At 55.9% G+C, this 24902-nt stretch overlaps 1 protein-coding gene across 1 annotated transcript in view; it reads left to right on the forward strand.

Annotated features, from left to right (window-relative positions):
* AGRN (agrin) overlaps positions 1-24902 on the forward strand; it is a gene marked incomplete at both ends in the record, with an annotated part of 122792 nt that overhangs the window by 74255 nt on the left and 23635 nt on the right. The window contains 11 exons of the mRNA XM_082009422.1: positions 5513-5728; positions 6858-7082; positions 9220-9444; positions 9593-9799; positions 15761-15982; positions 17730-17924; positions 19096-19296; positions 20882-21027; positions 21201-21306; positions 21635-21748; positions 23283-23447. Coding sequence (XP_081865548.1) covers positions 5513-5728; positions 6858-7082; positions 9220-9444; positions 9593-9799; positions 15761-15982; positions 17730-17924; positions 19096-19296; positions 20882-21027; positions 21201-21306; positions 21635-21748; positions 23283-23447 — 2022 coding nt within the window. The remainder of the gene's footprint in view (positions 1-5512; positions 5729-6857; positions 7083-9219; positions 9445-9592; positions 9800-15760; positions 15983-17729; positions 17925-19095; positions 19297-20881; positions 21028-21200; positions 21307-21634; positions 21749-23282; positions 23448-24902) is intronic.

Below are 24902 nucleotides of genomic sequence, written 5' to 3' on the forward strand. Positions count from 1 at the left end.
CCTGTGGGAGAATGCAGCCGCGTGGCCCCGTCCCCAGGTTGCGGCAGTGCCCTGACCCTCCTCTGCTCTGGGCTGTTCAGGGGAGAGGCCAGAGCGCTTCCGTGTGCCCCTCACCTTCCCCAATTAGCCAGAGGACAGGTAGACCCTCGTTAGCATTCCTGTGTGCTCTTTGCCCTGAACCAGGTGGTCACCGCAGGATGCAAGGTAGAGCCTCAGAACGTCACATACCCGAGCTGGAGCGAGGCTCCGAACCCCTCAGGTCTTTCCCCTAGCCTTGATCTCTTCTGAAGGCCTTTCTTGCTTTTGTAGGCTCAGCCTGGGGCTGCTGAGGGAGAGGAGACTTCTCTGCCCACCCATGGAGTCATGCTGACTCGGTTGTGGTGGGAAGCACTGTACCGTAAATTATTTGTAGCAACACCTTTTGCTTTTCCCCTCCTCTCCAGCAAGTGCACTTTTTTATTATTATTGTTGTTGTTATTGTTATTTATTATCCCATTTCTGCTCCAGTGCTGCTAAGAGACATGGAGAGGCTTGGCTGGTATTCAGCGTGGTTACAATAAGCCCAAGCCCTCCCTTTTGTTCTGTACAGCTTGCTCAAGTGTTGTATAGATACCTCACTTTAGCTGTTTCTTTCCCTCGTCTTCGGCGGCTCAGGAGGTTTGGGAAAGGTCAGCTCCTAGCTGTAGCTTTTTTCTGCTCCAGACAAGTGCTGCTCTCATTGTTTGCCAAATGCCTTGCTGCGCCTCGTCCCTGCGCGCTAGGATGATTTAACCGGAGCCGCGCTCCGCTTTAGATCCAGCCTGCTCTCTGACCTCACTGTGCAGGCTTGCCCTGTGCTTTGTAGACAGTTTTGAAGCATGGTCTTGAACAAGTGCTGAGAGAACTTGTTTCCGCTGGGGAACAGGCACAATAGGCTGCAGCCTCCAACATCCCAAGCAGGGACTCCGTCTGCTGCGAGCTCATGCAGACCCTGGTTCAGCACCGCCTTCCAGTGTCCACCCTGCAGAGGCGTCCGTCATAGCTGGCTCAAAAACCTCCAGCAGTGTTGCTGTGGATAAAGCAGGTTTTGGTTGTGGTCTCAACCAAGCCGTGTCCCGGCATGTCTGTCAGGTGATGTAGAAGGCACACCGGTAGGAAAACACATGGTCACTATCCTGGTGATGTTGTAGAGGTGTCACTAGAGGGGCAGCAGGCAGGCAGAGCTCTGGTCCGTCTGCACACCCCAGGTCTCTGGTGCTTGTCCCAGTCGGGTGGGCAGGTGGCTGATTTCCTTGCCATGCTGGCAAGCACCATCTCTGCACTCCTGTCGGCCCCGACTCGTCTGAAGCTCAGGAACATGAAGGCAAGGCTGGTCCCTTTGTTGTATCTTGGCCTGACGCCCAGCAGAGCAGGGTCCAGCCCCTGGGTGCCTGAAATATAGCAGCGGCGCTGAGAATAGAGAGCAGTCTGCAGCCCCTTGTGTGTGGGGTGCTTTGGATAGCTGGTCCTGACCAGCGCTGTCAGGAATCAAATTTAAGAGGTCCTTGCACTTCTGCGCACTTCGTCTGAGCTGTCGTGTGTGAGCGTTAGGACAGGAGCACTTTGTGCCTCACTTACTGCTGCCTTCTGCCCGGACCCAGCAAAGCGCTTCTGTCTGTGGTGGCTCTGCTCGGGGAACGGGATGTGAAGGCTTGGTTGGTGCCGAATACCCTGGAACTGGGCTGATAGTGTATTCTTTTTACTTCCCATTTCCCAACTTTTATTCCTTCGGTGTCAGTGATAGTTAGGCTTCTTGAATCCTCCCAGGTAAAATTAGAGAAAGAGAGCTAGAGAGAGATGTTGGGGAAGAAGGAAGCTGCCTCTGCATTTCATCCTTTGCAGAGCTTGTTGGCTTGAGTCATCTTAGCAGGCATAATAAACCTGTTTTGTCTCCTGGGTCTGACAGGGGAATTAAGGCATTTTGTTTTATTCTCATTCATGTTCTGAGCTTGCATCACCCAACTGCATCCTAGCATTGGATGGGTGAGTTTTCAAACTCATCTGCTGTGAACAAATAGGCTTCTTCACCAGTAGCACCAGCAATGATTAGAAGTGAAAGAAACCTAAACAAGCAATTTGCTCGTTACAATTTTTTTCTAGTTTGAAGCATTTTTCATTCTCGCTTTGTCTGCTTCTGGGCCCAGTCACTGAAACTCAGTGAAGCCGGATCCTCCTCTGCAGGAGGGGCTGGAGCTCGTGTTTGGGGGTTGCACCCTGCCATGCCCCTGCTCTCTGTCCTGCCCAGGTGCCGCGGGGCAGCTGAGCCATCCCCTCGAGTCGGGAAGAGCTCCGAGGCACTGCGGTGTGCAGGCTTCTCTCCCAGGGATGGAGCTTGTTGGCAGGGAGTGGGAAGGTGTCTGTCAAACACCGGTGCTGTTAAACCTCGCTTTTACAACATTTGGTTGATGCAGAATGAGAGAGAAATAAATACCCTTTATGTCACCTCTTTTGCTCAGATATTGGCCTATTATGTCCCTAATGTGTTTCTGAAATACGATTCTGAGGGCAAGGATAGACTGAAACTTCAATTCTGATAAAATACCAGTTTTCTTTATGTGGCTTGATCCAGTTAACTTTATGGCCTTTTTGCCATTTACCATTGCTTTTATCACTGCAGATTAAGACATTCTTAAATACATGTGGACAAAACAATTACAGGGAGGATCATTTAAAAGGTAACAAGACCCAGTTTGGGTCCAAATCTGAAAGAACAATTTTAAAAGTTTCCTTGAAGAGGAGTGAAAACCATGAGCAATGTTTTAATTTCTTCAGAAGTCCTATCCAGCACCGAAAGCTTTTTCCTTCCAGGTTCGCAGGCTGGCTGCTGCGGAGCGCTGCGGGGCCTGGGAGGAGAAGTGGACGGCAGGGACCAAAGGCAAAAGTGTGGCTGGTGCATGAGCTGGGGGGGGAGGAAATGCACCCGAATCCAGCAACCAAGGGTCTTAAAATGGGGGCTTTGAAGTGCTCAGTGCTGCCCTGAATTGGGTCCCACTGAAAACTTCTGGTGGGACCAGACCTGGGTTGGCCGTTTGCTTTGGAAGCCCTCGCCTTGGATGTATGAGGCTCCTTTCCCATACTCTGAGGCAAAAGACAAGAACAGAAGAGCTCAAGGAGAGAGCTGTCCCCATCACCTACTTGGAAACCCTGGACATGCTTCCCACCTTGGTTTCACTATCTGCAAGCGTGCTGCTGAACCTGGGCTGGCATGTCCTGAAGGCAAGTGCCTTCAGCCAAGCAGCTCTCTCCCCTTGGCCTTCGAGCAGGCATCTTGATTGAACTCCACTCCAGGCTGGCTCTGCATCCCGCATCTGCTGCACACCAGCTCCCTTTCCCTTTCCCTTCCACACCCCTGATGTCTAAGATAGCTCCATCTCTCCTTCCCCTGCACCTCACAGCTGATTATGCACAACGCAGTTACACTTCTGCTCCACAGACCTGTGCCATGGGATGGGGGGACAGATGAATCCCCACTTGTCCTGCATTTCATGTTCCTCACTTGCACACCTCCCCTGCACCCTCTAAACTCAGAGCTCAACAGGCTCATCTGCATTTAAAAAAAAGAGAGAGAGAGGAAGAGCAGCAATGGAAAGAGCAGGAGAGACTATCCAGAGCGCTTCATAAAAATGATGAATTGCTTTTAGATATTGGGCAGGGGAGAGAGAGTTCTTTTTTATTTGATGATATTAGTCTCTTAGTGTTGTATTGTTGCTGTGCATATGAGCTCAAAATCTCGAGGCAGTCAAAGGCAAACGCCTGGGAATTGATGTGTAAATGAGCCGCTGTCGAGCATTTTATTTTGCCTTTTATGATTTCTCTTTCTCTCGTTATGTAGGTCAGTCTCCATTTCTAACGTATGCCATGCACGTGGGAGAGCGCGGGGCGGTGAGGTGTGCCCGGGGGCGGCGGGAGGTGCCCGCTGCGTGTGGGCGCAGCAGCGGCGCGGCGGGTGCTGGGGCAGGGACCGCACGTGGCGCAGCGGCTGCGCGCGGGATGGCGCAGCGGCTGCGTGCTGCGTGCCTGCCCGCGAGCGCGTACATGCGTGCCCAGCGGCGCGTGCTGTGAGTACAGGGCTGCGCCCGTGGCCGTGACCGCTGGGCGGGAGGCTCTGGCACCTCTCGCTCTTGCCGTCTCACCTGCAGAGCGCCGAGTCCGGGGGCACCTGTCCTCTCCCTCCCTCCTTCCGACCGAAGAATTGCATTTCCTATCACATTAGCAATTCAGATGCTGCACTGGTCTGTGCTGGCTGCTCCGATTAGTGGATGTGATAAAGAGATTCATGCATCTTCTTTAGAGAGATACCAGCCACATGATTCAGCTGCTTTGCATAAACGGCAATGAATAAAGCGTTGTGTGCGTGTGGGACGGTCTGTCCCACATTGGGACAGGCGAGGATGTTTTCTGCTCCATTCCTTGACTTTCCTTTCTCTTGCTGGTTGGCAGAAAACACGTTGCGTTGTGGAGGACTCACAAAGGCTTGAGCAGAGGGGCCCTGGGCAGAGCAAGTGCTCCTCTGTGTCTGTAGTCAGGTTGGAGGCACCTCCTTGCTCACGAGCTGGGCCTTGACCTCCCTGCTGTGGGGCAGAGCTGGTGGCAGACCTTTCTTTTCCAGTTCAGTCTGGCAGTAAGCAGAACGGGCAGCCTGGAGCGAGAAGGGGCGCAGAGGAGGCAAGAGGGCTGACTGTGGGTTTGTTAGCTCCTTTTGGCCCATGCTCCAGTCCTTGCGTGGGATGAAGGTGCCTAGCACATACCCTGCCTTACCTGGCCGCTCTCGAAGGGCGGCAGGGCTCGGTCACTCAGGGGAGACTGCAGTAGAGCCGACGCAGACGTTAGTGCGGTGCTGGAGGGCAAAGGATATGCTGCCTTCCAGGACGAGCTCCCTTCAGAGGAAACTTTCTCTGGGTCACAGGCTTTACCCACCCCGCTCTCTGTGCTGCCCATCCCTGTGGCCTCTGTGCTGCCGGCTCCACCTGGTACTGGCACGATGGAGCAGGCGCTGAGGTTGCCTGTGCCTTTGCTTAATGCCTGTGCTCCGGGCGCGGCAGGAGACGGGGGCTCAGGGCGCAGCAGCCCTGGCCTGACGGCCTCGTGCCCTTCCCTGGCTACGCTGGGCAGCCCCTTGTTCTTGGGCGCATGACTTTGGGGTGGGTGGCTCTGACGAGGTCGGCTCGGCCCCCCCTACACCCCAAACACGCCCTGGGCATCCCTGGAGAAGGACCCAACTTAGCTGCCTGCTCGCTGGCAGGCAGTGGGAGGTGGCACGCCGAGGTGACGACGTGCCCGCCCTAAGCCAGGAAAGGACCGTGCTGTGCCTAGAGCGTTCTCCTCTCGCTGGCCCTGCCTGGTCCCCCGGAGGGCTGCAGCCCTTCCCCAAGCCTGGGTGGTGGGAGCAGCTCTGCCAGGGGAGACCGGAGAGGCGTGGGTGCTGGTCTGCGCCCGTCCTGTTGGCAGAGGAGCAGCTGCGGCTCACCGGTCTCTCCCGTGTCTGTGCCCACAGCGTGTCGAGGGATGCTGTGCGGGTTCGGGGCGGTGTGTGAGAGGAGCTCCACCGACCCCTCCCAGGCCTCCTGCGTCTGCAAGAAGGCGGCTTGCCCCGTGGTGGTGGCTCCTGTCTGTGGCTCCGATTACTCCACCTACAGCAACGAGTGTGAGCTGGAGAAGGCCCAGTGCAACCAACAGAGGCGGATCAAAGTCATCAGCAAGGGACCGTGTGGTGAGTGCAGGGGACGGCTCTCCTGCCTCAGGAGGCGACCGTGTGAGGCCAGGAGGCTTGGCCCAAGGTCATGTCGTCACTGCGGCGCTGGTGATGTCCTGGGGGAGAGGGACAGGTCTGATGGGAAGGGACACTGAGAGAATTGCCAGCTCTGCCTTGGGGATCGGCAGAGTTTAAGAAGCGGGCAACCCGGTGGCCAAAGGCTGTTCAGGAGGCGCGTGGCAGACAGTGGGGAGCAGCCTTCTGCCTCGGGCAGCTCTGCCTGCTGCACCACACTGCGTCCCCAGCGTGGGTCACATCTGCCACAGCTAGGACGTGGAGTTGGAGGGACCAGGCATATGCATGGGCCGGCTGGGCTGATGAAAGTCCTTCCCCAGCCTGGCATTCACCAGCTGCGAGCAAGTTGCTGTGTAAATGAGACCCCCGTCTCCTCATCTCAGAGTAAATTAACTTGACCTTTCTCTCATGCAGCGCTCTGGCTTGCAATAGATCTGCACCCAGCACTCCTGCTGGGCTCTTGACAGAGGGGAGGGAGCGCCGAGTGATTTATTTAAAATAATAATCATAAAAAAAGTAACAAATGAAGAAAAAAAAAGCAGGCAAATAAATTTTGGCCCTGCCCCATCAGTGAGGAAATTGCTCCTTGAGCTCTTCCTCTAATTACAGGTTGCAGGAGGTGCATTAAGGACCCTTGTTTTGCTTGTTTGCTGAAGCCAGAGGATCTTGGAGAGCATGTGCAGGGAAGGGAGCTCGCAGCAGTGAGGCTGAGAGGTTTAGAAAGGAGGGGCTTTGCGTGAAGTGCCAGGTGGGGAGTGAGCTCCCTTCCTCGTGTGCCGTGGGCTGGAGGCTGATCCTATGGCTTCATGATCCTGCCTGCCCCTGTGGTTGTTGGGGTGGATGAGCTCGCTGCTCAGGACCAGGTACAGGGCACTGGCTCCAGCGTCCACTGAAGCCGATGGAAGGACATTCATTGCTATCATGTATTTTTTGGGCACTTGGAGGGACTGGAGCTGTCTAGGTAGATACTGTGGTGTGTTGGGCTTATTCGTCCTATGAGGGGAGTAAGCGGGAGAGGGAGCACAGGCTGCCGTGCTCACATCTGCGTCGTGCCCCCTCCTTTCTCCCGCAGGCTCCAAGGACCCCTGCACAGAGGTGACCTGCAGCTTTGGCAGCACGTGCGTCCGCTCCACTGATGGCCAGTCGGCCAAGTGCGTCTGCCCATCATCCTGCAGCGGTGTGCCTGAGAGCACGGTGTGCGGCAGCGACGGTAAAGACTACCGCAGCGAGTGCGACCTCAACAAGCACGCCTGCGACAAGCAGGAGAACGTTTTCAAGAAGTTCGATGGCGCCTGTGGTGAGTCCCCTGTCCCCCCAGGGGGTTTTGCTTTAAAAACATTTCCTCCTGCGTCAGTATTGAGGACAGACCAGTGGGAAATGGCAAGGATTAGGGAGAAAAACTTGCCTGCACGCCTGCTGTCATCAGCTCAAAAATGTGGGCTGGGCAGAAAAAGGTCAGTCTGTGGGTTACGGCTTCTGAAACCCAGACCAAGCCAGCGCTTTCCCTGCGGCATTTGGCTGTGGGCGTTTCTGCTGGGGACCCACTGACCTAGAGAGCAGTTGCGACATCTGTGCCGCCTCCTTTCCCTCCTGCCGCTTCCCCTGGCTGGAGTCCCCCGGCTGCAGCTCTTGCCAAGAAGCCTGCTGCTAGCCGGCATCTCAGGGCTCGTGGGCAGGCAGCTCCCTCTAATTAAAGGAGCCCGACAGGCACGGATCCCAGAGCACAAACACAGTCCTGCCATTCCGAGGATGGCTTCCTCTGGCTAACGATGGCTCTGGATACTTGTAATTAAAAGCAACTGTATTCATTAGGGAAACCATGAGATCAGCCAGGACACGTGCCAGACCAGTGTTTGTCCCTGGGGAAAGGAGTGTGGGAGTGTGTTTGGGCAGGCTGCAAACCTGGAAGAGCTTTAATTGCGCTTTCACTGCTCAGGCCCAAGTAGGGCGAGATGGGTGCGAGTGGGAGGTGCGAAAGAGGTGGTGTCATGCTGGGTGCTCCCGGTTTCTAGGGCAGAGAGGGGGCTTTGAGCCTCACTGCTCCTTTGAGGTCCTCCTGATTTTAACTGGGCATCATCAGAAACTCAGGCAGTCTGAGTTGAGCAGTTGGGCTATAGAATCTGAAAATACTTGAAGGCATTTGAACTCTATTGGGTGTGCTGTAAGTCTTGAGGAATGTACTGCAAGGTAGGGGAGAGAGTGGGGATGAGCAGTGCAGGTAGAGCACATCTGGAGTATCTTCATCATGCAGCCTCTGAGATATGGCTGCCTCATCCCCAACCCCTGTGATGCTGTCCCCATCTCAACTATACCGCATCCCTGCCCCGCTACAGCAGCCTTATTTACCCACAGCTCCTTGAGGTCACACAAGATGCTCTTGTGATTTTGCTGGAGTTTGTAGAGGCCTCCAAGGAGGTCACACATCCCTGGCTGGCTGCTGGTGTGACTGCAGGGCAGCGGCGAGCACGGGCAGCTCTTGCCGGAGCGGGAGTGGGAGATGGATTGGATAGGTCCTGTGGGAGCTCCTTCATCTGCTTCGTTTACATGATTACTGCATGTGCTAAAATGGACAAAGCAAAGACTTCAGCTGTGACCCTGTCCTAGCCCGGCCTTCTCCAAGGGTTGTGGGGGCAGCTGAAAAGGAGATCCTTTGCCTGCTAGCGAGAGGCTGGGGAAATGGGGTACTGTACTGTTTCCTCCCCTTGCCAACCTGCGACTGTGGTTAATGCAGGGATTTCAGACTAGCAGGATTAAAGGGTGGAAGCATTTGCTGGTGTTTCTGCAACTGCAGAAAGTGAATCAGCACTCTGCAGGTACTGTGCTTGACAAAGACGAGAAAAACTCAGGGCTAGAGCAGGGATTAGTGAACAGTGGGCACCTGTTTTGCCCATGTCTTTGGTATGCTAATGTGAGCTCAGCTCATCAGAGAGGGTGATCCGGATAAGCCTAGATTAGAGCAGTGGGGCAGGGCAGCATGTGGCCCTGGCTGCCTTCGGGCTCTTCCCCCACTTTGGGAAGACAGGGAGGGAGAGGGGGACGAGCAGGATGGAAGTATCAAGCATCTTGCAATGCCAAGCGAACGCCCCTTGGACTCTGGAGGTTTGCATGGGTCGGGGGAGAGAGCCCTGTCCCCTAGACAGAGGGGAGTGAAGGCAGCTCGGGATGGGGAAAAAGGGCAGAGCTGATCCCATCCAGCAGTCACTTTGGAAAGGACACGTGTCCTCAGCGTGTTGAGTTCAGTAGAAAATGAGCCCTTATGTGTGCAGAGCCCTGCAGACATCCAGTCCTGAGGAAGAGATGAGCACACTTTGAGTGCTACTGGGGAAGGTGTGGAGGCTTTCGGGGCCATCTGGGAGAGAGAAGGGCAGGCCAGGAAGCACCCCTCTGGGCAGGGCGTGGGTGTGCCTAACTATCTGCTCTGGCTCTGTGCACAGACCCTTGTAAAGGCGTCCTCAACGACATGAATCGTGTTTGCCGGGTGAACCCTCGCACTCGAAGGGCAGACCTGCTGTCCCGCCCCGAGAACTGTCCCCCAAAGAGGGAGCCTGTGTGCGGTGATGATGGGGTGACTTACGACAACGAGTGCGTGATGGCGCGCTCGGGGGCCATCCGAGGACTGGAGATCCAGAAGGTGCGTTCAGGGCAGTGCCAGCATCAGGGTAAGTACCTCTCTGCTTCCTGGGCAACAGGAGCATTTGGGTTCCTGACCTTCCGCGCTGCTCCATGCCGTGCTCTTGGCAATGAGAGTATATCCCCTTCCCCTGTCCCTGGTGTGGGTGCGAGCGGTGCTATCCTCTCTCCTACCAGACAAATGCAAGGATGAGTGCAAGTTCAATGCTGTCTGCCTGAACCGCCGTGGCACCACGCGCTGCTCCTGTGACCGCGTCACCTGCGATGGTGCCTACCGGCCTGTCTGTGCCCAGGACAGCCGGACCTACAGCAACGACTGTGAGCGCCAGAAGGCTGAATGCCACCAGAAGGCTGCCATCCCAGTAAAGCACAGTGGACCCTGTGGTAAGCACTGGTGCTGCTGGGCTGGTTGCCCGCAGGAACACTGGTACCCCCACACGTCACTTTAAGCCCAGCCTGCGTCAGTCCCTTCCATGCAGGCAATGGTGCTCGCGTTGATGCTGGAAAGCTGCAGGTAAGTTGTGACTGGGCGCCCACCGTCTGAGCAAGCCACAGGCTCTCTTCAGTCTTGCAGCCGACACGCCCTGAATATCCATTCCTCCCTGTTCTTTTTCCTTCCAGCAGTCAGCAGCCCTTGTGTGTGTGTGTGCGCACACCTGTGTTCCTCCTTGGTCTTGTCTCTGTCTGATGTGCTCAGTAACATGGGGAAGAATAATTTGTGTTTAAACAGTACCAAAGTGTCTGTGATGTCCAGCTGGTTTCTCTCATTCACCGCCATGGCCAGGTGCACATTCGCCACGCCATTCATTTCTCTCCCAGGGTAGTGCCAGTCCCCAAGCTCCCTCCATGCTTCCCCCTCCATGCCTGCCTGCCTCTCTTAGCTCCAGGTACGCTCCGTAAGGAACTCTTCCCAGCGCGCCCGCTCTCTGGAGGTCTCGCCGTGTCTTTGTCTCATCTCTGGGAGAAGCTTTTGACCTTTCCAATGGATGCTTTTTCAGGCGTATGTGATAGGATGGGGCTGTGGGTCCCTAGAATGTTCTGAACATCCGATTTCAAAATTACTGCACAGCAAATGAAGGAGGTTAAACTGGATCGATTTGTATGAGTTGGAAGGACTGTTCATTTCAGCTCGAATTTGTTTTTACTAGATCTAGAACTGTCCCCTGTTATTTAAGCGGATGTTTTGTAAGGTATCGGCTGTATCAAACCTCTGAAGTACTTGGAAATTAGGCCCCATGTTGCGGCTCTGTTTTGTTGGCTTTGTGCTCCTGCAGTAGGTTTTTAATGCTGCCATGCCCAGCTGCTTGAAAACTGTTTGTCAGGCTCCCCAAGTCACACTAAATATAATCACAACTGCTATTTTTAATCGTCCTTTTCACTGTGTTTCTGGTGGTTGACTGATTAGGAATCAGTTCCCTAAGTTCTCCCTACAGGGAGGGCGACAGAGGCACCTTTTAGTCCTCTGTCTCCGCGGGCCACGGGGCGCTGGTGCTGGACGGCCACCAGCAAGCCTTGCCAGGCAAGTCTGGTGCTCGTTTTCCAGCCCCGTTGTGTGGCTGCGAAGCTTTGCAGAGGTGTGACTGGCCTCCGGGGCTGGCGAGGGGACGCGCGGCAGGCAGCCGTGGGCAGGGCAGGGTGGGGGCGAAGCGAGGCACCCATGTTCCGCCGGCTCCACAGGCAGCTCTGGGCAGGGGGGCCAGGAGGTGGTTGTTTGCAGCTGGTTCACCGGGCCCTGGGCTCTCTACAAACCCTTCCCTGTACCTCCTTGAGAGTCAGGCCCTTGCTAAGGCTTCCCAAATTTCTAGGGTGAGCGGAGAACTCGTGCTATTAGTCACCCTGCTGTCAGACGCACGTAGTTCCACCACGTTCAGTGGAGAGAGGCCAGTGGGCAGCAGGATACGGTCCCTGTGCATCTGCATTCCTCTCTCCATCTTACTGTCTTTTAATTTAGCTTTCCCCCAACTTCTCTTCCTCCAGGCAAGGACAGCAGATGCTTACATCTGCATTCAGGAGCTACATCCTTGTGAGGTAGGAGCAAACAGAGCCTGTTTTCTGGGCGAAGTAAATCAAAGCTGGGGCTCTGCCTGACAAAGCCTAGATTTCGAAGTCCACACGACAGCTCCAAGCTGCCCTATAGCAAGCCACCATGAGGTGTAGGCAAGCCTTTGGCCTCCCCATCAGCTTAGGAAAGCATCTTCTTCCTGAGCTCAGTGCTGCCCTTTGGGAAGAAAGCATGTCCTCCTCTGTGTCACCAGTTCAGGCTTAATGCGAGATGGGAAACGGATTTAGAAACGGGGATGGGGTGGTGGTGTTGCTTCCCAGCCTGCGTGTCAAGACAGGTCTTCTTGGCATGAGCACTGCTGGTGGCACTAATTCTTCTCCTGTCTGGCTTCCTGGCCGAGGCTTCTTGGGATGCAGGGTGCCGTGCACCAGCACAGGCTGGGGCAGGGCTCATGGGGCGCTCAGCAGTGGGTGAGACCGAGGGCTGAGGGAGCTACAGGCTCTGTCTGCATCCAGCACAGATGGCAACACGTGGGGCAGGGAGCGTGGCGAGTTCGTCCATGCCTCTGTGCTGTGAGGGTACGGGAGATGCACGGAGCTGGGGAAGGGGAGGAAAAGAAAGACGGGCCATTAGTATGGTTGCAGTGTTTTAACTCTCACACATACCTGTCTAATGAGCTCTAAGCTCTGCTGCTGTCTCTTCCAGCAGCAAGGCAAAGGAGGCAAAGCCAAACAAAACAGTCCAGGCCTTGTTTTCAATCCTTCTCTACTTTCACACCGTGATGGGGCAGTTGAGAGAGAAGGGATGGGATGAGACCAATGTGGACAGGAGGTGGAGGGAAGGTGTCTGTAGTTGCATCTGTCTTTTCTTCCCTGCCTCTCTCTGCTCTCTCCTCCCTTGCTCTCTTTCTCCCTCCACTCTCTCTCTCTCTCTCTTTTTTTCCTTTTTCGTCTGTGTCTTGTGTTTTACAGTGTTGCCTGTTTGGAGGAAGGAATTGTGTCCTCGCAGCACCCTTCTGCTCCCTACCCGGACATCTCTGCTAGGAGGTCGGCTTTCTCCCCTTCTCCGTAGCCAGTGACAGTCCTGGCCTCTTCTCACTGCTCCCCTCCTCTCTAGTTTTGCTTGAGAGCCCCTGGGATGGAGAGATTGCCCTGGTTTTGCTCCCATCCCTCGCCCCAAACACTTCCTGCTGGAATGGAAATGCCTTGCAGTGCAGTGGGGTCTTGTCTGATGCTTGCTGTGGCTTGACCTTTCAAGACAAATGAGAGTGGGAGCAGAGGTGGGTGCTGTGAGCCCCCCAATCCTTAGCAAGCCCCTCTTCGGCTGACACGTCAATCTGGACTGCTCCTGGTTGATCTTACCTTCCCTTTTGCCCCCAACTAACCCCCCTTTCTTCCCCACCTCCTCTTTCCCAGAGACTTCTGCCTGCCTGGGACTGTGATGCTTGTCCCTTTGCTCTTGTGGTGTGTGTCGCGCTTGTCTGTGCAAGTCCAGTGGGCAGGGGCTCTGCAGGGATTGCAGCTTCTCTCCCCAGAGTCCAGCAAAGCACCGTGTGCCTTTTGGAAGCACTGAGGAGCTGTCTGTGCTCAGATGTGGTTCTTCTCTAAGAATACTCCCCTATGTCACCATCGAGCTGGTGCTGGAGCCCGCTGGGTGTCATGGGCACAGATCGATGGGGTGTAATGGGTTACAAAGCAGCTTCAGAGCCTCTTCCCCGTAGCCATCCACAGGCAAGGCTTGCAGGAGAGCTCAGTGTCCTCAGGACTTGGTTAGGTTTCTGCACAGCTTGGCAGCAGGTGAGGGATCATGCCCTTGAATCAGTCAGGGTGCAGAATGAGCATTTTTGCTCTGTGCCTCGGTTTCCCTGCCTACAAGATGGAGAAGGGCCAGGAATCAAAGCAGGTCTTGATTATAGCACAGCCTAAGGTCCTTGCTCAGTACATCTTCATTATATCCACCCACGTCAGAATTGGTGCCAAAACTCCCATTGACCTCTGCAGGTTCCCAGGGGTGTGTGGGAAATTTCACAGGCTGAGGTTCAGGCTGTGAAGGAACTTCATGTGCTGCATCTCTGCAGGTTTGCTTGCTTAAGAAGGGCGAGAAATGGCAGGGCAGTGTTCTCCATCAGGTCTGGCACCTCCCTGCACTCTCACTCACTGCTCACTTGCTCCCCAAGACAAGAGTGTGAATTTGGACTTCAAATGAACGAATGTATTTGCTTCGTGCCTAGCTCGTTGCATCGGTACTGCCTAAGTGTGTCCAGCAGAGGCACGTTCTCCATGCAAGCATGTGTCTCTGGGGGACATGATTGTGGTACAGATGTTGTTTTGAAAAAGTGAAACACAAGCAGGAGCTGTGAGCAGCATCACAGGTCTAAGCACAGCAGGGAGTGATTCCTGGTCCTTGGGAACTGCTCATAAACTCCTGAGCTGCAGGGAAGTTGGGGACACAGGTAAGAGGCTGGGTCAAAGTAGCGACCATGTGCCTGAACTGTCCCTCTCTTCCCTGTTCCTTTGCAGACCGTTGGCTCTAAGTTTTGACTTGGCAGGAGCTTCCCAAAGAGCCAAATCCAAAATTCAGACTTGCCTGTGACCGTGTTATGGGCCATTTTCTCACTGGTTGACAGCATGCAGCCAGAGTCCTTGAAGGTCTCAAGCCTTGCTCTTGCTCTGCAGACGCATCCCCTTGGTCCTAGCAGGGGAGGAAAACAGACCTGCTCCCCCTGCCCACTCTGTGCCAGTGGGCTCCAGAGGGCTTTGTCTTTCCTACTGCGCTCCGGCTCTGCGCTTGCCTCGCTGTTTGGTGTTGGTGGGGCTGCGCTGTGTCTGCCTGTTGCTTCCATCTCGCCTTGGCCGCATTGTCTGTTCCCCACATCTGTTTTGTCATGTGTCCTTGTCAGTGTTCAGCACAGATTAAATCTGTGTCCTTTCCTTGTCCTAGGTCCTCAGGGCTTTTCTCTTGAGTCAGAAGAAGGGGTCGCTGGGCAGGGCTGGGTCTCTCCCCAGCAGCACAGCCAGTCCTACCTTTTAGCTGCCTGTCTTGGCTTCTGGATGGTGGAGGGCATTCCTGGAGGAGCGTGCCTGCCTTCAGCGAGCAGGCTGGGAACTAGGTGGAACCGCAGGGCTTCCCCTGCGAGCAGTTGCAGAGCCGTACCAGGGAGTTGGACACAGCCTTTTCTCTGTGTTGTCACCGTCAGGGTTGGCTGCTCACCTGGTCGCTGCCGGGCATCTTGCGGGGAAAGTGCCACCAGCTCGGCTGACTTTGATTAAGAAGCTCCAGTAGGTGAGCAGAGGGGACTGGTGCCTCGCAGCCCGCCAGCCGTGCTGCGGGGCATTGCCCGCCCCCAGGGAACCTCAGGGCTCTGCTCCTAGAGCCAGGTCCCCAAGGACTGGTCTGAAGCGAGGACACCAGGTGCCTTCATCTTGCTGCACAGCAGCTCTCTGGCTTTTCCAACACCAGCTTGCAAGAGGAGGGGAAGGGAGCTGAGCTGCTGGGGAGAGGAGAGGGGCAGGCTGTGTGGTGAGGCTAAATGCAGGTGTCCTCTCCAGCCAGATCTTCCTGGGTATGGCCGCAGGGGATGTTAGGATGAGCTGTTCAGGGCACAGTGTGATTCCAAGGATGTGAGGCCTCAGCGAAGGGAACTATCCCTGTGTGAGCTTTTTGGCTACCGAGGGTTCGGCAGCCGGTGCCAGGTACTGCATGATGATGTAGCGAGCGTCCTAGAGGCACCGAGGCCCACGCTGAGGAGGGCTTTCTGCTGCCTCCTGCCCTGCCTTCTGCCACATTGCTGGTCATTCAGATCTGACTTCACAGGCAGGCTCGTGGCACCACTGCTGCCTGGGAAGAGAAGCGCCGGCTCCCGTCCTGGCAAAGGGGCCTCAGTCTGTGTTGGCCTCTCTCAGCACATGATGCTTGTTCTTGATGCTGCCTGGGAGCTTCTGGGGAGACCCAGACATCAGGGTTTGGTGCAGAAACCTGCGGGGATGCTCCCACCTATGGCTGGCTCCTTGGGGCAGAATGTAGCTGGGATGGGGATGGGATGGAGGAGTTGAGGTGGGAGTCTTGTTCATGGCGTGCAGGGAGAAGATCTTGTGCCTGCTTCCCATCCCTAACCTCTGCCAAGCATGGGGAAGATGCTGAGCCGGGCATGTCGGGGTGGCATGGAGGGTGCAGGGGCTGGGCTGGTGCCAAGGCAGGAGCTCTGTGCGTTTGCCACGGCTTGGGGGAGGCAGGCGTGGGCCTGAGGCTGGGGATGCTGGCATGCATTGCTGTGCACAGTGCCCCGGGGAGCTGGGGAAGCAGCAGACTGAGACTGGTGCCTTTCTCTCCTGTCCCCTCTGCAGACCTGGGCACACCCAGCCCGTGCCTGAGTGTGGAGTGCACCTTCGGGGCCACCTGCGTGGTGAAGAACCAGGAGGCCGTATGCGAGTGCCAGCAGGTGTGCCAGGGCCGCTACGACCCTGTGTGCGGCAGCGACAACCGCACCTATGGCAACCCCTGCGAGCTCAACTCCATGGCCTGTGTCCTCAAGAGGGAGATCAAAGTGAAACACAAGGGGCCCTGCGGTAAGAGCCAATCTCTGGGGGATTCCTCCTCCTCGTGCTGGTTGCCACAGCTGGGTTTGCTTGCTGGGAGCAGGTGGTGTCTGTGGCCCCAGCGGTGGGGAGATAGGACTGTTGGAGTGTCTTTGCACTTTGGTTGCCACCATGTAGCGTATGCAACTCAGACCCATACACAGAAGTTCCATCTGCAAGCTCTCTCCTTGTGCCAGCACAGCTTTGCCAGTCAGAAAGTGTTTGCAGACAGGCATAGCCTGAGCTGGCTGGGTTCTCCCGGGACAAAATCTGCCAGGATGGTCAGGTAGGGCTAAGCTCATTGTGATTTTGTCAAAATCCAGTCTTTCTGCCCCTAACCTTCAAGCTGGGTATCAGGAGCTGGTGCCTGGCTTTCCACCCAGGGCTGGTGTGGCTTTGTGTGGCATAGCAGTGGCCCTGTCAAAACTGGGCTTAATCCCTTACAGTCATTTGCCCACTGAGCTGCGCTGTGCAGTCCTACTCGGGGAACATGCTCCTGAGCGGTAAGGGCTTTGAGACAGCAGAGAAAAGGAAGAGACTCCCGTCCAACCTGCGGCGCTCCCTGCTGCAGCATGGCAGAGGGCCCAGTGGGATTCAGGTCAGAGGAAAATGCCAGTACCAGCTCCACGCAGTCACAGAAGAAACAGTGACGGATGCAAATACTTCAGCCGTCAGGCACACGCACTTGAGTGCCCCGTGGGAAGAGCTGCCCTCGTCTGCACGCAGGCTGCCTGAGCAGCCGCTCTCCTGACCTGCAGAGCCCAGGCGGGGCTGCAAGCCTTGTGCTGTAGATAGAAACCTCTTAGCCAACAGCCTGCGCAAACCAAGCAGGGGGTTCTTGCATTTTCCCTCCCCCATGCAAAGGCAGCAGCTGCTGTGTGAAAGAAAAATAAGAAAAACCATCTTTGAGCCAAATTCTTCGTGAACTGAATGGCGGGAGGGAAGAGGGGTGTTTATCTGAAGGAGGAAGCGAAGCTGTGAATCACTAAATACCCAGGAGTCAGGAGAGGAGATGTGCTGGCTGGAGTCTGGTCTCTCCTGCAACGAGTGATAGCTCCTTTGCAAGTGAGTTATTACGAAGATAAACGTCTTCTCTGACCCGAGCCGGCGCGCGTGTGCTGTGCGTGCGTCTGCAGCAGGCAGGCTGAGGATCCCGCTGCGGGGGGTGGCAGGGCGCTCTGAATTGGTGCTCCGCTATACGTGCATCCAGCGCTGCTGGCACCCTGATAAACTAGAGGAAGACAATATCCCCGTTCCTGGCCGACCGCCTCCTCCCCGCCGCCGACATGCCGTGTGCGAATCCCGCCGCCTCTCTCCCCCGGGAGACTGGCCGCTTGCTGCCTGGGATGCTGCGCTCCTCCTCCCGAGGCTGGGACTGATTTATCGCTCCTTGTAATTGCGCTCAGCCCCGTGCTTTCTCCCGCCTCCTATTTAGCTGTAACAGCGTATGGCCCTGGTGACATTTCATCACGGTTACTCCTGGCCCTGACGGCTTTTACGAGTAGTTATTGCCTTTCTGCCTCCGAGCCTGACTCTCCCTCCTCCTGCAGCCCTCGCCTCGGCTCCTTCCCTTGCACCGCGCCCCAGGGCTCCCGACAAGGCTACTGGTGTCTGCAGGGGCTCGACCTGGGGGAGGAGGTCGCAGCGAGGTTTTATTTCTGCTCTGGCACTTCATTAGATGGAGATGCCTGCCTGACCTGTTGTTTTAACCTTCCGGTTTTGTCCTTTGTCTGCGCAGACCGTTGTGGCAAGTGCCAGTTTGGGGCCATCTGCGAGGCGGAGACGGGAAGGTGCGTGTGCCCCACGGAGTGCGTTCCCTCCTCTCAGCCCGTGTGCGGCACAGATGGCAACACGTACGGCAGCGAGTGCGAGCTCCACGTCCGGGCGTGCACGCAGCAGACGAACATTTTGGTGGCGGCCCAAGGAGACTGCAGTGAGTCTGGCAAGGTCGCCTTCTTCCCTCGTCTCACTGCTGCTGGTGGCATTTCAGAGAGCGGATGCTCGGCCCCGCTGGCCACCCGGGCCACACTGAGGTGCCTGGCCGTGGCTGTCCAGGGCTCACCAGTCATTTGTAGTACTTGCAGCCCATGGGTTTGCCAGCCCTGGGAGGCACTGGAGAAACCCCAGGGTCAGGATTCTGTGGAGGGTCTCCGTAGTGTTCCTCCTGGTGCCTTTATTGGTTGTTTGCAGGACTTCCCAGGAGGATATCAGCTCCAGAGTAACGGGAGCTGCAGCTCCTGGCTGGTCCCTCAGACACCCTGCCTGAAGCTTTTCACCGTGTCTGGCGTGGCCTTCCCTTTTGGCTTCACAAGAATCAGGCAGCTTGAGTCTCTCAAGCAGCTTCTCCTTTTTAGCCTCAGCTGTGCATCATAGGTGGTATCTGCCGTTTCTGTTACTTGTCTGAGCCAAGCAAAGAAACTGGGCTAAAAACATGTTAATAGGTACCTCCAGAACTGAAAGCATCAAGGGTCTATTTGATCACACAGTTCATCTCAGTAGCTGCCCCTTCCCTCCATCCCCTGGGGTTAATTCCTCTTTGTTCATGTTTTCCCTCCCCACTCCCCAGCACAGGGAACTGTCTGTGCCAATTTCTTAATGAATTAATGAATTAAAAGCCTTGCCTAGGTCCTTCATTAGGACAAATGCTACTACAGTAAAAGCAATGCTTTGAGCCTCATAAAACCTGTCCAGCTGGGTCTTGTGTTCCAGGGATAAACTGCGTATGGAGATCCTCTCTAAATTTGGGAGAGAACAGCAACAGAGTATGACAGATGACTCTCAGTGCTCCGTGGGCACTGCGAGCAGGAGGACGCTGAAGTCCCCATGAGAGTAAATGGGATTTCTTACTGGTGTCCTAGAAAAAGCTGTTGGACACAATGCCTGTGGGTGCTGATGGGAATCAGAAATGCTCGGGAGTGTCACCTGTCCATTGCAGAGTGTCTGCATGATTTAAATCAGTAGAAGCAAACCACTCTGGGGAAGGAGGACTTCTCTCCTTGCCTCTGAGGGCATGGCATTAGTGGTCCCCTGCTCTGTGACACTGGCCAGTTGGCTACAAAGGTCCCCACAACGTCTCACTATGGTTCCTCCCTCTTGCCCCACAGAGTCCTGCGGCAGCACGGTGTGCTCCTTCGGCAGCAAGTGCGTGGGTGGGCAGTGCGTGTGCCCACGCTGCGAGAGGCAGCCCTTCACTCAGGTGTGCGGGAGCGATGGCCTCACCTATGACAACCAGTGCGAACTGCAGGTGGCCTCCTGCCAGCAGAAGAAGAGCATTGAGGTTGCCAGGATGGGGCCATGTGAGGACGGTAGGTTGTTGCCCTTCCTCCGGCTGTGCGGGTGTAAAAGGTGGGGGAAAGGGTGAGGAAGGACGGAGTCTGCACGCAGCAGGCTCTTCCCCTTGCCGCTCTGCTGTGCCCGCCGCCACGTGAGCCTCCCTGCGTGGAGCTCGGGCATGGTGCCTGGTGACGCCCCCAGCGTCGCCAGCATGGCAGGTCCCATGCCAACAGCCCTCTCCTTCCCTCTTGGCCGGCCGCTGCCACCCGGCACCCCTGCTGCTTCCCTCTCCCCCTTGTCTGTCTGTACCCGGCAGTGATGAGAGGTGATGCCGCCTGATCGGCTGGGCGAGGAGTTACCACTGCTTTAATTTCACACTTGAGCGGGCCTTGGCTGGGGGAAGCGGAGCGGTGCCTGGGGCAGGAGCGTTGCTGCCGCTTTGCCTCCTCCTGCCTTGGCTGCTCGAGGGCCGGGGCTGTGTATTGGCTTGGTACTGAGTGCCTGGGAGGGTCGCGGGGTGGCTGTACCTTAGGCTAAGAACTAAGAAACTGCTGAGTTTTCCCACTGTAAGGGGAAAGCTGTGGGTTAAAGCTGGCTGAATCCGAATACAGGAGGCGTGCAAACCTTGCCACCCTGGCGTGCTGACCCGGTGAGCTGAGATTCTCTGGCTCATTGCACATGTAGCCTAGCTGGAAAGGACTACAGTGCTATGGCAGAGCTTAGGGAGAGGGGAAGACATAACATGGTGTTTGATCACAGCCCTCCTTGGGGAATTTCAGGTTGACATCCCATTGGGAAAAGATCTTAAATAATTCTCTGTGTAATGCCAAATCACAGCCTTTGATCACTCAATAAAAAGGTCCAGGTTTTCCTACCCCCCTTCCGCTTTAAGAAGCCTTTGAAATCAGCAGTGTCTCTCTCTTGCTGCTGGAGCTCTGAGCATCTAATGGAGAGGCAACCAAGCTAGGGACAGAGTTTATATATTGTTAAGAGTATCTGCCTAACTGTACTTCAGACTAAACCCAAACCCCATCCCTTCCTCTGCTCTGGTTTCCATGTTTATTTTGGCAGCAACAATCTCCCTGCTGCTATATGTGTTTGGGAGGGTAGGAGAAGGGGAAGGAGTCAGATCAAAGCATGGAGTTAAGCTGTCGCTAAGACAAATGGCAACCCTTCCCCCTGTGCTTGCCTCTTAGTTGTCTGATCTCCAGGTAGCCCGCAGGGAGCTGGTAGCCACAGGATCCTTGCTTTTGCTCCTGCAGTGATGCTGTAGAGAGGAAGGCACCTGCTAAAGCATCCCTTTGCAGTTTTCATTATGTAGGCTTAGCACAATTTTGTGGCAGCAGTGGGAGAATCTGCTCTCTGGGGGAGAAGGATCTTCTCTGAGGTGCAGACATAAGCATCCTAATATATGTGGGCCCGGGAGTCTGGGTTGCCTGTGCTGAAGAGGTTAAATCTGCGGTGATTTGGATGGGCCTGTGCGGCTGTGGGCTGCTTCCCCTGTCCGGGGCACAGCCTCGTGTCAGGGAGACGGCTTTGGCCCCATGCCCTCTGCTTTCCCCTAACTCTGCCCTGCTGGGCGTGAGCCCTTTCTCACCACGTCCTCCTTCGCTCCAGAGTGCGGCTCAGGGGGCTCAGGCTCCGGCGATGGTAGTGAGTGTGAACAGGACCGGTGCCGGCATTACGGGGGCTGGTGGGACGAGGATGCAGAGGATGACCGCTGTGTGTGTGACTTCACCTGCCTGGCAGTGCCACGCAACCCGGTAAGCATGCTGAGCAGTTCTAGGCTGCCTGCTGCAGTCCTCGCTCCCCTCCTCTCTTCTCCCTGGTGGCCTTCCCGCATGCTTCCTGGGCAGGAGAGGGCATCCCATGGGTAGGGAACCTGCCTTCCTGTACCAGGGACTGCCCTGAGTGGCTTCCCTCCCTGTCCTGGCAGGTGTGTGGCTCTGATGGTGTGACCTACACCAACGAGTGTGAGCTGAAGAAGACACGGTGTGAAAAACGCCAGGATCTGTATGTCACTAGCCAAGGAGCATGCCGCGGTGAGTCCCTCGAGGGCAGCCAGCCCCCCAGGCTGACACAACCAGCGCTAGTCCCAAGCCTGGTGCCCCGCAGTAACACATGCCCTTTCCCTGGGGCTGAGCAGGGAGTGTTGGTTTGCTGATCCCCACTGCATCATTCCTGTTTCATGCCCCGTACTTTCCCTGGCCAAGGGTAGGACCTCACCTCATCACCTGTTCCCAGCATCTCTGCAAGGACCAAGTGGTTTTGCAAGAATGCTGCTGGCTCCTCCATCCACGTATTGGCAATACTGCCCTGCGGCAGCCTCTGTGCCGAAGATAACCTGCACCTCTCTGCCTTCCTCTGCAGCCCTTGCCACAACCCCTCCACCTCTCCTGGTTGTGCACTGCAGCCAGACCATCTATGGATGCTGCCCAGACAACATGACCTTGGCGCTTGGAGTGGGTGCAGCTGGATGTCCAAGTGAGTGAATGCTGTGTTCCCACCGGGGGGGGCATGAAGGACCTTCAAGGCTGGAAAGCAGGAGAGATCAGGTGGAGGAGGGACTTGGGGTCTCATCCCAGGAGAAACAAAGGAAGGTGGACCCTCCCCATTCCTTAGCTAACTGTTGACCTCCCAGGCTCACAAAGCCTCCGTTTATCCCCAGCTCCAGGCTCACAGCAGGCACACATGGAGGTGTACACGCATGCTTCGCCTTCTGTATCTAGTAGTGATGCTCTTGTCCTTTCAAAAGCCCTGAGTCAGCTTCTAGGTCTTGAGTTCTTCTGAAATGTGGGAAGATGGGATGGCTCAGAACTTGTCTGGTGCTGAGTCTGTGCTGGATGCCCCAGAAGGTGCCCCTACGGCCAGACCCTACCCTCTGTGCCCTCAGCCCATTGCTAGAGGCTTAGGGCTTTTCACCAGCCTGAGTGACAAAAATACTGCTTGTATCCTTGCGCTGCAGGCTGAGGTGGAACAGAGCTTTCAGGTTCACCTAGGGACCTTCTGCAGGCCATCCCAGGACCTGTGACTAGTGGGTGGCTGCACTGTGCAGGAAGCTGAGCTGGCAAATGTTCCATTAGTATTTATTAAATAATTATTGGAGTCAGCACTTTAGCAGAAGGCGCCTTTTGAAAGGCATTAGCAAACTCTTAACAGCTGAGGCTGTGACTGCCTGTTAGGGAAACACATTACCCTGTGGAGACATGATTCACGCCATGCATGGGCCTGACTAATGCCTGCTTGATGAGGATATAGTGCTGTTTAATGTGCCGTATAATTTAAAAAGCAGCAGCATTCAGGGAAAGTTCAGAGATCTCCTGGCAGGGGGTGTGCGGGGCTGCGGGCCGAGGTGGGCGCTGGATGAGCAGAAGCGTGGTGGTGTGGTCAGTGCTGGCCAAGATTCAGTATCCCACCAGTTTCTGTCCCACCTGTGTCCCTGTGTTGGCAGCAAGCATATATCAGGAGGTAATTACCACTTAACCAGCAGCTTGAAGCCCCTTGGGTGGATTTATCCATCGCTGCCTGTTCTGGACATGCCATTTCCCTGCCTCTGGCAGTCCGGGGGTGTGCGCACGCACCCTGCTTGCAGCTCCCAAGGTCCCACTTTCTTTCCAGCTCTGCCCCGTGTCCTCTTTCTCCTGCTCCCTGTGGATAAAGGGAGCGTCTCTGTCTATCTTTGGATCATTTCCCTCCATCAAGTTCCTAATTAATGAATTAATAATAAACTTCTAATAGCTTCCTCCTCCTTTGATGTTAATGAGAGAGGAGCTCTTGATGACAGCAAAGCAAGCAGGTTAATCTCTGAAGGCTTAGTACCCCTGTGTAGCTGGGGTAGAGGAGAAGTGTTGAGGGCAGCTGGTGAAACCTCCTCCTGCCCAGCATGAGACCACGTTCCTGCCCTGGCTGAGCAGCTCGGTGGCTCAGCGGTCGGTCCCTCGGCCGTGATGCAGCCCCCGGCGTCCCCCCGCCTGCTTGGCCGGGACTCAGCCTCACGCTCTCTCTCTCTGGCTCGCAGGCACCTGCCAGTGCAACCCCTACGGCTCCTACGGGGGAGCCTGCGACCCCGCAGCAGGGCAGTGCTCCTGCAAGCCAGGCGTGGGGGGCCTGAAGTGCGACCGCTGCGAGCCCGGCTTCTGGAACTTCCGCGGCATCGTCACTGACAGCAAGAGCGGCTGCACGCGTGAGTGTGGGCAGGGCTGGGCCGTCACCCCTCGTCCCGTGCAGCTCTGCTGGCGCGGCGCTGGGGGGCTCAAGGCAGCGGCGGGGTATTGTGCTATTTAAAATGAGGAGCTCTAGCGTTGGTCCTATTTAAGTCACCTCCAGCGGCTGTTTTTGCAGAGCTTGATGACTTGCTCCGTGCAAGAGAGACAGGGTGGCCTGAAGCATTGCCCAGGTGCTGTTGCTCCCTCATGGTGCAGCTTGGCTAGGAGACGGTGTCTCCTTCCATGTGCCTGCTCCCTGGCCGGCTCTTCCGCGGGGCTGCTAGAGCCAGCGTGAGCGAGCCCCGGTGTCCCTGCATGTGACCGGGCAGGCAGGTGCAGAGGAGTGGGTCTGAAGGAGAAGGAAGGAGGCAGTATTTTTGCCCGTTGATGCTGGCTCCACCAGGAATGGCCAAGTGAAAACAGCAGTAAGCAAACAAAAAAAGCCCTGTTTTTTTTGAAACAAGGATCTAAAACAGTTATAAGGTTTTAGCATGTGTCACGGTGCATTGGAGACCCACCCAAGAAATCCAGTCAGTGCCAGACTGGCAGTGGCCAGAACAGCCAGGGGGAAGGGGAGTTACTGGGAGGGGATTGCAAACAACAGAGAATATGATCCTATCCATCTCTTGCTGAAATCACAGATAGCTGTCCGCCGAGTGGTAGATATGTCTCAGGCTCCCACCTGGCCTAAGCGCCTGGCCGAGGGACTGAATCCAAGTGCCCTGCTCAGAGGTAGCAAGCTCCGGCTGGAGACACCATTGTGCAGCTGAAGGGCAGGAGGGATGCTTTGTGCTTCGGAGAGAGGACAGGCGCGCAGACTCCTGGGTTCCTCTCGTGGCCTCAGGAAGGAGGGCTTGTCTAAATGCTGGCACGTCAGGATTCAGTAGGTGCAGGTCAGAGCCAGAAAGCTCAAATTTGAAATAGGATGTCAGCTTTGTAACAGCAAAGGCATCACACTGCTGAAATGTCTTCCCTAAGTCTGTACTAAATTCGCTCTCACCTGTAGTCATTAAATCAGAGTGGGGTCTCGCTCTAAAAGCAGAACCACAAATGTCAGTAGGTAAAATCCTCTGACCTCAAGCTAGACAGACACCAATGGCCACTATCTCTTCTACCACTCCTTTCCTTTATCCTGCACCAGAGAGAGGCAGAAGGTCTCCTGGGATGGGTGGACTGTCCTCCTGGAGCCACGTGAATCTTTAGTGCTGATGGGAACGCGGGTCTGCGGGGTGGATGTGGGATCGCGAGCCATAGGACCACGGTCGAAGGGTAGCGAGTGGAGGCAGGTTCCTGCAGCTGTGTGGGGTCAATAAGTAGCGAGTAGCCGTGGGCATCGTGGTCCTCCTCTGGACCCTTCTCCTCGCTCTTCTCTTGGGTTGCTGGGGGACCTGAGTGAGTCTGCTGTTGACTCCACAAATCCACCAGCAAAACAG

Source organism: Phaethon aethereus (genome assembly GCF_964289735.1).
Source record: "Phaethon aethereus genome assembly, chromosome: 21".
Classification (NCBI taxonomy): Eukaryota; Metazoa; Chordata; class Aves; order Phaethontiformes; family Phaethontidae; genus Phaethon; species Phaethon aethereus.